The sequence below is a fragment of the Poecilia reticulata genome, linkage group LG18 (genome assembly GCF_000633615.1).
Source record: "Poecilia reticulata strain Guanapo linkage group LG18, Guppy_female_1.0+MT, whole genome shotgun sequence".
Lineage (NCBI taxonomy): Eukaryota > Metazoa > Chordata > Actinopteri > Cyprinodontiformes > Poeciliidae > Poecilia > Poecilia reticulata.
Window position 1 is genome coordinate 3,996,741 of NC_024348.1, and position 11,000 is coordinate 4,007,740.

Genomic DNA, 11,000 nt, shown 5'->3' on the forward strand with positions numbered 1-11,000 from the left:
GTGTGTGTGTGTGTGTGTGTGTGTGTGTGTGTGTGTGTGTGTGTGTGTGTGTGTGTGTGTGTGTGTGTGTGTGTGTGTGTGTGTGTGTGTTGAACTCACATTGTTCTTCAGACAGGGTCCTCTCTACAGGCAGATGTTTTCCTGCTGACTGAATCTTATCTGGAGACATTTCCCCAATCTGTCAACAGCAACAGACCCATCAGTGTTTCACACAGGGATGGCAGTAATAACACAGAAAACGAAACGAAATTTAACTACAGTGCTGTAAAAACATGTTCATCTCCTTCCTGATTTCCTTTGTTTTTGCATGTTTGTCACACTTATTATTCACAAATGGTGAAAACATGGAACAGTGGTGACCCAGTAGCGCTCAGCCAACCATAATCAGTGACGACTCATCCAAGATTTCACAAACAAAACCACAACATACATCAGATCCATAAGAAAGGGATTGTTATTAGCACATTTATCAGAAAGTACATGAGTTTGATTGACTAAGACTTTTCTCCCAGCTCTGATTAGCTGTTTTTAGTTAAGTGGTGCATTTCTTCAGACTGCAACAGCAGCACAGGAAGGAGGTGGAGGAGATCAATCCTATCACAGATTATCTGTCTCTTAACATACTGTCACAACATGGTGGAAGTTTTAGCAAATATGTATAAAAACATATTCTTTGTAAAAGTTTCATTATGCAGCTTTAAAGAAATATTTAAATGTTGCTGAGCCCTGATGAGTCTCAGTCACTGACCTCCAGCTCGCTGTCATCGATGCTGTGTGTCAGAGCGCTGTGCAGCTCTGGGTTGTTGGCCATGTCCAGCAGCTCAATGATCAGGTTCCGGGTCAGCAGCTGGGTCACAAACGGATGCTGAAACCACAGCAAGATATGCTGAGCTTTTCCATCAATGGTTCAGAGACACAAGCCACTGCTCTAACAACTGCTTTACAGTTTTTCTGAGCTGAAGAACTAAACAAAAACTAAGCAGTTTTTGTTTAGTTCTTTAGAAAAATTTAGAACTACATTCTTCTTGCAGTTTTCATTACATCATTTTAATGCTTTACAATATAAATTCCATCTTAACTTCAATCCTTTCTTCAGTCACAGAACCTGTCAGACTTTTTTCTGTCTGTATAGCTGAAGCTCAAACTGAGCTCATGAATATTCAAGACATCTTTTTGTAAACTTTAGTGGCTGATTAATTATAAAGTAGGAAGAGCCATCTAACCTGCAGCAGTGTCTCTGATGAGGGTCTTTTACGGGGGTTTTTATTGAGAGCCATCTTCACAAAGCTGTGGAAACCTGCAGACCTGCAAAGAGAGGAGAGTGACAGGAGGAATGAAAACAACAGGTGAGAACATTCATTATTTCCATGCATAATATGATTGTGAATAAAGTATAAGCACTTTAAATAATAATGTTAGGCCCAAAGACAAAAAACGTGTTAACACCGTCAGTTCTCTCTTACAGAAGTGAGCAACAATGATTTTGATTATAAACAGTGAAAATGATAGACCGACCGACCGACCGACTGACCGGCCGGCCGGCCAACCCACTTATCCCTGCTGGTTATGAGTGTTATGCCCACTCATACCAACACCAACATGAGGGATGTTGGTGTCTATCTCTTTCAGTTACCAGGTGACAGGCGGGGTCACCCTGGACAGGTCACCAGTTCATCACAGGTCATAGATTATTCATGTTTTCTTTTACAGAAGCATACTTGTTTGATCATAACTGAAGTAATTCCTTACTTGTTAAATCATACATGCTCATTATTACATATTAAATGAAAATAGTTTCAGTTCAATGAGATGTAATTTTTGACATTGATTTTGAAGAGAACATAAGCTTACAATAGTAAGAGGAGCTGTCCACAAATAGCCAGGGAAAAAGAAGTGGGAGAAAGGTGAAAGTTCATGCACACTGCATGGAAAAGATTAGGTCATTATTTACCCAAACAGCCAATAAAGTGAGCCTGGCAACAGAGCTAACCAATGAAATGGATCTGTATGTTGAAAAACCTTATAAAGAGGAGAAAAGTAGGAGGAAGTGGTTGTTTCCTTCAGGCAGACACTGAGCTATGATCAAGATGGACAAAGAACCCTGCAGCAGGACCAGAAGCCCCGGGGCCACAGATGGGCTGAACACTGGGCTTTGTAACCTCTAAGTTCCAAAGACTGTGGCTCAAACCACAAAGACAAAGAATGTGGTCAGTGAGAATCCATCAGAGGAAAAGAAGACTGAACTCCAGTGTGCCTTCCACTCAAGGAATCTTTAAGTCATTTTCCAGAAGATCCAATCTGACTGTGGTATGAAAACTGCTCTGTCTCCGAAAGCCTCCACTCAGCATCCTACAGTTCCAGCATTAGTGAACGGCAGGTTAGTTAAACTGATTTAATTTTACTCTTTGAATCTGCACTACTGAATTAAGCTGCACTTGCAAATAATTACTGAAGAAGCATCTAAAATCTTAGACTTGGGCCTTCAATTATTTGAGTCGCCTTAATCTTTAGTTTTTTAGTGGTGGTAAAAATGGTGTTTAGGTATGGTTCAAAAATTTATTAGAGGTTTCTAAATGTTGTCTTAAGCCCAATGTAATTAAAACAACATCCCTGAGGCTCCATACGAGTCACTGATGATGCCTGACTCAGAGTCAAGAACAAGTTGCAAAACAGAAAGATATCGACCGTTAATGGGTGAGGTCTGTGAATCCTAGCTGACCGCATGGCGACTTAATCTGACTAATTTATTGAAGGGAGAGGGGTGGGGCTCAGACCTAGGTGGGTCTTCCTTAGTAAACCAGAAAGATGGATTTTCTTCAGATCCAGATCAGGGTAAAACTCAGCAGGTTTAGGAATCTCGGTAACCAGATGAAGAGCTGATGTTAACCTCTCAGGGTAAGGAGTTGGTTGAAGCAGCTTAAAGAGTCACAGTTAGTCTTTAACACCGCTGAGGAACACTGGCTGAGCAAAAGGCTTGAGACAAGGAACCTTTTATTATATCTGATAAATATTCAAATATAGTTTTAAACTGACAAAGGCTTTAAGGTTTTGGTCCTGTAAAAATATTAACCCTTTTCTAAACAACTGCCTCCCAAATTCTGCTGCTTGACAATCGAAACTGATTTTACTGCTTTAAATCAAACTCTGTGTTTTGATAGTATGCCAAAAGTCAATTACTGAATCCCCCAAACCATGAGAAATCCTAAACTGGGTTTTCTCTAATTTCTTGTTGGTAAAGGCCAAATGGAAAGGAAGACATTTGGTTAGAGTTCAATGTGGCTTTCCAAGTAAGCCTGAATGATCTTCAGTGTGGGTGAAAACCAGGGCATCTGGAGGTTAAAGGAGAGAAAGAGGCTTGTATGTGTAGAAGCTTTGCTATGAGGCATGAGATGGGAGTGGGAGGCCAGGTGTGGTCTTTTTCCCAAACGTTTCATTAGTACCACTTTAACAGTTGTCCCCTGGCTGCATGTGGACATACTAATAATATAAACCACAATTTCTAATTCTTCAAAATTTGATAGTCCCTTCATAAAACATAAGACATGTCTTTTGTCCAATTCTTGTGTAAAGTGTAATTTGTTTTTTTTTTTCTTATTTCAAACATGCAAATATTAAACAAAAAGAACTAAATACAATGTAAACAAAGTAACCTCAAACCTCCACATGCGCCACACACTCTCATACACTGGAGCTGGGGGGAGTTTGTATTCACTGAATTCCACCCCACTTTAGTTTTAGTTAATAAGTCTACACATCAATACTCCTAAATACAACATATAATCAGAGACTATAACTAAATAATAGTAATATAACCATGTCAGGCAGCCAGTCCTTTATTTGACTGTTTCAAACTCACTCATCTAAAAGCACAAGTTTTTAGTTCAGTGTTTTTTTCCATAAATTTCTCCATTTTGCTCAGAAGTTTTAAGCACAGATTGAAAGGTGTGCTGAAAAATTATACAAATTTCTATTAGAAAATGAAGAAAACGAAACTAATGTCTCTCTGTGACAGACAGTAGCAATGCCCCAGTAAATGGCCCCAAAGCCTCGTGATTTCCTGGTGTCTGCCAACAGGCTTATCACAGAAATGATTCATTTGAAGGACAACAGGTTTTAAAAATGAGATATTCCATCAGAATAAAGTAAATCGATTTAATTTTTTCCTTTGTTTCACCTGTAAGGCCTATATGAACATTTGTTTTATTCACAGAATTTTAATTACCTTTATATTCCATGTTTATTTTATTTTATATTTACTAATAAAAAAAGAAGATTATCTTCTAATTTCTCATCACTATTGCAGACTGTCTATATGTCAGCTTTCTGGATTTAGAATGTAATCCATGTATAAATTCTGCTAAGAAAGATTCCAATAAGAACAAATTATAATCTAAAAAAAGTCAGACTGTAGTTTAGTAGGATAGTTTCCTGTTTTACAGAAAGGTTCATCTTCATCTTTGGACCATTTCACCTGCTACTCTACATCATTTTTAAGCAGCTCAGTAAAACTCACCACTTGGCTTTTTCCTTTAGTTTTGGAGGCTGGAAACTGCTTTTGGACATCAGCATCAATGCTCTGAAACACATTTCATTACAGAGGATAAATTGACCTTTATTGCTCGCCATAATGTGTTTTCTGCATTGTTCTCTGGAGTCTGGTTGTCTCCTGTCTGAGTCACTCTGCCAGCTGTCTGTGCTGACTCACCTCATTGGGTGGAGGTCAAACATGGGCGGCTGGAGCTCAGCCAACTCGATGGCTGTGATGCCAACAGCCCAGATATCACACAAGTGGTTGTAGCCGCCCTTCTTCTCCACTGCAGCCACCTCTGGAGCCATCCTGAACAGGGAAAGGGGAGGTGACTGCTGGTCAGACCAGTGAAACCAATGGTCATAGAGTGAAGTATACACTTTAGGATCCACAACACATCAGAGTTTAAGGTTTTCTGAGTCAGCTGACAGAGCAATGTAACAAACAACATATTTTAAAACAGATTTTACACACTCTATAACCCCCATATGTTTACGTTGTATGCTGGTTGTTTGGATCCACTGGAGCTGGTTCTAATAAAAGAGGAAAGGTTCTGTGTGCTCTGTAAGTTTAGTCCTGCTGTTAGTGTGTGTGAGTGTGTGTGAGAGTGTGTCTTTTGTGTTTCTGCTCCTGCTGTTTCCGTACAAGGTTCCAAAATCAGTGCAAGCTTCAGCACCAACACAGAGAGAGAGAGAGAGAGAGAGAGAGAGAGAGAGAGAGAGAGAGAGAGAGAGAGAGAGAGAGAGAGAGAGAGAGAGAGAGAGAGAATGCTCTCACATTCCTGTCTGGTGGGAACCAGTCCTTATCTCACTCTGCTGTAGATCAAATAGATCTCTTCAATGAATCATTCTGGATGGTGGTGCTGTTGGCAGGTAGGAACTTCAGTAGCAGTCAGTCTTGCAACAAATCTGAAGAGGCTTCTGACTGAAGACTGTTGCTATGTGACAGTTCTGTGTCTCTGATGACATGCTAACAGCTCAACATCCATGAAATGCAGACCAGATCTGTGTCTCGTCGTCTGATTAGAAAGCCGGGTGTGTGCAATATTTCTATAGCAACGGACCATTTGCTATAGTCCTTTGCTATATAAAGAGTGGAATAAGAATAGTAATATATACTGCTCAAAACAATAAAGGGAACACTTAAACAACACAATATAACTGCAAGTAAATCAAACTTCTGTGAAATCAAACTGTCCACTTAGGAAGCAACACTGATTGACCCGACGAGGGTCCCCGTTGTCAATCAGTGTTGCTTCCTAAGTGGACAGTTTGATTTCACAGAAGTTTGATTTACTTGCAGTTATATTGTGTTGTTTAAGTGTTCCCTTTATTTTTTTGAGCAGTGTATTTCAAGTGTTATGAACTTATATTTTACATGCTAACATAACATTAAGCCAGTTGAACAGTCATGATAAAATGCTCAAGTTCACACAGAGCTGGAAGAACAGATGAGAAAGAGAGGAAAAATAAAATGGGCATGTACTGCCATCTGACATGCATCTCTGCATATACTGTATGATATTAATGTACCTTGTAATTTTGATGAAGTAAAGCTCTGTTGAGTGTTTTAATTTAAGACTGGGATTCTTCCACAAACCCATGAACACAGCTGAAGAACATGAACAGCTCTGTGGTGCACAAGACTTCCTGCAAGTCTCAGAGGATTTCTGAGGATATTTTTCAGATTTTCATTTCAGTTCAAGAAGAATACTTTGCATGGAGAGCAGTAATTTCTTCGAACGTTGAGAGAATACACGAGGAGGAAAAAAAAAGAAAAAGTGATAGGTCTAAAAACTAACAGGAATGCTAACCTGAATGTTTAACACAATCCAGACACATCCTTGATAAAGCTACTTCATTTATCATCTTGGGAAATTGTCTTCTTCATGTAATGCTGCTGTTTTAGTTTTGCAAACTTAAGTCAAGAATAAACAACCAATGTCCAAAAAAACCCTCTGAAATATGTTTAGAAAGCCTGGAAAACTCTTTTCAAAAATGTCTCTTTAGCTGGAAAAGAAAAAGAGCCGAGGCCTGGATTAAGAACAGTAGAGAATATTCCCTTCTTGGGAACGTTCCAACCTTAACTTCAGGAAAAAAAAAAAAGAAAAGCAAAGCGTTCAAATGGAATAAATGAGAAATTATAGAACAAGTATTTTTTACAGGAAGGACATACAATAATGAAAAAAAAAATTTTTTTAAAGTATAAAATATGTGTAAATGACATACTTAACCTTAAAAAATGTGCCTTGACAAACCGACATTAGTTGTCTGAAGTAAACAGAGGTTCACTATTCAAGCACAGTCTGTTAAATGAATCACTTAGTAACTCTAAAGACATGGAGTCCAAGCTGCTTGTTAGGCCAAACCTGCATCATGCTCTGCCTGTCAGACTGGAGTATGAAACATTAGATTGATTGCTTGAAGCATGAACTCCACTGTCTCCAGACACCTCCAACACATCAACAGTTTGGGTCAACTCACCAGTAAGGAGTTCCAATAAAAGACTTTCTTTTGGCCACTGAAGCGCTAATCTCTGCTGCCACTCCAAAATCAGCTACACACAGCAGGAAGAAGAGACAAACACACAGTCATGTTGGAGGCTGAAATCCAGCACAGATAGCTTCAGACATGCCATGGAGTCAACACTCTGGATGTGCACACTGCAAAAACGCAACTTCTTCCCAAGTAATTTTGGTCTAGTTAACTTAAAACATGCTCTTACTTCTTGCTGTAAGGTGTCTTGTAAGATCATTTTTTTCTGTATTATTTCAAGTTTACAGAGACATTTAGGTAACACTTTATTTGATGCATCAGACTGACTTTTAGTGCAACTTTGCATTAAAAGTGTCATTATTTACCGAATGACACTTCATGACAACACTTGTAAACAGACATGAAGACTCCTTCATCTTCATGACAGGTGTTAAGTTATGTTTATGACACTGTCATGTCAGTCTTATGCACAACCCGTCAAATAAAGTGTTACCTAAATATCTTTGTAAACTTGAAATAATACAGAACTAAATTATCTCACAAGTAACCTTACAGCAAGAAATGAGGCCATATTTTAAGTCAATAATTGCTTAATATTGATGAAAAAGTTCTAGTTCCACTGGCAGATTGTTTCACTCACTTACATGAGAAAACTGTCTTGTTAGAAGTGAAATAATCTACCAGTGGAACTAGTGCTTTTTCATGCAGTGTAAGTGTCTGTGAAGGTGTGTAAGTGCAGATCTCTACTTGCCCAGCTTGACGTCACCTCGTTCAGTCAAAAGGATGTTAGCTCCCTAGAAGATGCGGACACACATCTAAGTTTGCATACACAGCATATCCCACAGCTTACCAGATTTTATCACTACACCAGTCAGATGCAGAGATGCCATACCTTTATGTCTCTGTGCATCTTGCCTGTTTCATGCAAGTGATACAAACCCTGAAAAAAAGGCATAAAGTAATTTAGATAAACTCCATACAAATGTAGTTTTTATTATGAATTATCTTAATTCAAGTATGTTAAAGATGACGGAAGATTCAACTGTCAGGGAGATCCAGATCTATAAAGCATCCGACTCACCATCTAAAACAGTTAAGCAGCAAATCTAGAACCCAGAAGAAACGGCCGTACTGGGTATGTTGTCAAGACAACCTGGTATCCCACCAATTACACAACAAGAACCACCAACATTGTGTCATAAAGTTAGACTGTTGGATATGAACTGGGGCTGTTTGTCTTGCAAAGAGCATTGAGATAACATTAGAACTGGTGCTACATTACAGGGAAGGTCATTATGATTCATCCATAAGAGGATTAACAAAGCCTGATTAACCAGTGAAGACCATAGAGTCTATCATGTGCCACAATGACAGTAAGACAGTAAAGTTTAGCTGGTCGTCTGCAGCAATATTTCTGTTTAAAGTTAACTTTAATAAAAATTAATCAGCAATGAGCCAAAAAGCCTTACCTGAAGGGTTTCCCTGCACACGAATGCGATCTGTTTCTCTTTTAGTGGACCCGTCACTGCAAACAACAGTTTGATTAACAGCTTAGAGACCAACAAACACTGAATGTTTTTCTTTTTCTAAAGTTGGCCTTTCTTTCACAATAGTAAGAAAGGGGAAGAATTCTGGAATTTGCTAATTATAATGTTTATTGTAAGTTTACATCATACAGTTTGGGCTAATTTTATAAGATAAGTGCCAAAGTCTAAATTAAAAAGAAAATTCCACAGAATGAGAAACATATCAGAACAAAATGAATGTCAGTTAAACAGGACGACTTCAAGGTCAGCCATAAAAAGCACTAAAGGCGGATCTAAGTGCGTCCGTACCTTGGTACATGTCCTGAAGCGATCCCCCCCCACAGTACTCCATACAGATCCACAGCTTGGTGTTCCTGTGGAGACACAAACTTTTCACTGCTGCTGAAATGGCAGCTTAGAGTCAAGACATAAATAAATCCAACATGAATCAACTAATGTCAGACTCCTGGCAGCCTCACTGACGAGTTTCCAGCTTGTCTTTTAAACATGCTTTTTCTTCAGCAGTGGAGTCTTACATGATGAAAGTGCCTACAGGCCATGGTGGTTGGATGCATTACATGTTTTGTTTTTTTTAACAATTGTGCCTGCTAATTACAAGTCCTTCTGAAGGTCTCCCCTAGTGGTCTGTGGCTCTTAAACACTGATAATTATTTTTGCTCCACTGTATAAAATTTTGCAGCGATCAGCTGGACGAGCCCAGTTTATGGCTCAATAACAAACACTGCTCACTTTACAGAAGGACTGGATGGGTTGGATAATGATGTGGAATTGAGCAATGATATATTTGAGGCTCTTTGCCACCTTTCTGCAAATTATATTTTAGTTTAAGGATACAAATGGCAGGAAAATCCAGCCAGATCAGGTGAACCTTATTTCAGTTTATTTATTTCAATTTCAGTCCTCACAAACCTAAGAGGACTGAAACTGAATTAAAAGGTGGTTCAACACAGAGCATGAGGGTCTAACAGTATACAACCAAAGAACCACAGCCTGTATAAACACCTTTGTATGTGTTTAGGATTTTCATATATATTCCCCCCCAATAAATGTGTTTTTCAGTTGAATTGGAAAGTGTACATGTCGTAGTAAATGTGCAGAATGTTTCCAAATGATTCAAAATCATCTATCAGAAAACATGACATCTTAACATGGGAGTGTAGAGGATTTCAACCTGAGCTCTGATTAATTCACTGCTGTAAAGAAGCAGCTTTTAATGTGTTACATATTTACTCTATCATGTAAGGAAGTCGATAGATACAGTAGGACATGCTGCTGCGCCGACTAAAACCAGCGGCTGAGGAATCCAGCTGCATCGTGGGGAAAATAAACATTAAACTGCCAAACATTTCCATCCGTGTACAATCCCAGTAGCTTCCCCCGTGTTATAAACATTCATCACCTGTGATAGCTGCCGAAGTAGGCCACAATGTTTTTGTGCTTGCATTCCTTCATCATGGTGATCTCCTGCTGGATGGATGTGATGTCATCACCTGTCCAGACAGACGTCTAAGTGAGTGTTTTCCTCCCAACTCTCATGTCACAAACACAGGGAGAGAAAATTACAGAGCTGGAAATCACAGACCTGCACTAACAGCTATAGGGTAGGATGCATTTATGGTCTGCAGAGGTTGGGCCACCTGTTTACTGTGGTGTTCTGTAAGACAGCCTGCAATTTCACCCACTCAGACGTTGCAGAACAATATTGTAACAGGACTTTATATGATGCTGCGTATTCTGAGGGTTTGAAAAATAGACACAGAATAAGATACAGTGGGTCTATGGGCCTGTAATTAACCTACCTGTTAGTTGGTAGGTTAGTCGCAGGCTCCCGTTGATTCTAATATGTCTTTATTCTGAATGTACCGTAATTCAATTCATTCATAATGTTCACCTAATTGAAAACGATTCACTTTCAGCCAAGGAGGAAAACACAAGCCAAACCAAATCCTGAGCCTCGTCCCTGTTTCATCTGTTGGGACAGAAAACATCATACTCTCGAAGTTTTCCTGCACTGAGAGTATACAGAATAACCAGGTGACTCCTTTTTTATACAACATCAGTCTACAATCATTGCATCTCTGACTCCCAGAATGCATTGGGCTTATGAAAAGTCACAGCAATTGTTTGAATACAAAGAGGGATGAATCTTTTGCCCTGTGATGGACTGGTGACCTGTCCAGGGTGACCCCTCTTTCATCAGACCATTGCATAAAAAGCCTTTTGAGGAAAACATTGCTCGTTTAGAACAAGCCGAGTTGTCAGCTGATCTCATTTGATCACGAAAAAGAAAATCTGACTAACCAAGGTAACCACCGATTAGAACACCTTGGAAGTGCACACTACACCAAGTTATTGCCAAATGAAAGCAACAGAAAAAAAACTCCGGCTTCCTCCCACAGTCTCATGACTGTCAGGTTAATTGGTCTCTCT

General features: G+C 39.2%; 1 protein-coding gene across 5 annotated transcripts in view; it reads right to left on the reverse strand.

Moving 5' to 3' along the window:
* The window catches only part of map4k2 (mitogen-activated protein kinase kinase kinase kinase 2), a 36,713-nt gene that overhangs the window by 17,633 nt on the left and 8,080 nt on the right, over positions 1-11,000 (reverse strand). For 4 of the 5 annotated variants that reach the window (XM_008434946.2, XM_008434943.2, XM_008434945.2 and 1 more), the window contains exons 1-11: positions 9,970-10,086; positions 8,859-8,923; positions 8,493-8,548; positions 7,916-7,963; positions 7,775-7,817; positions 7,012-7,084; positions 4,706-4,837; positions 4,514-4,576; positions 1,224-1,305; positions 749-865; positions 100-178 (exon numbers count right to left, since the gene is read on the reverse strand). In XM_008434946.2, coding sequence (XP_008433168.1) covers positions 100-178; positions 749-865; positions 1,224-1,305; positions 4,514-4,576; positions 4,706-4,837; positions 7,012-7,084; positions 7,775-7,817; positions 7,916-7,963; positions 8,493-8,548; positions 8,859-8,923; positions 9,970-10,025 — 814 coding nt within the window. In that variant the 5' untranslated portion in view covers positions 10,026-10,086. Of the gene's footprint in view, positions 1-99; positions 179-748; positions 866-1,223; positions 1,306-4,513; positions 4,577-4,705; positions 4,838-7,011; positions 7,085-7,774; positions 7,818-7,915; positions 7,964-8,492; positions 8,549-8,858; positions 8,924-9,969; positions 10,087-11,000 lie in introns of those variants that run through there. The other variant, XM_017310578.1, reaches the window with a different exon arrangement.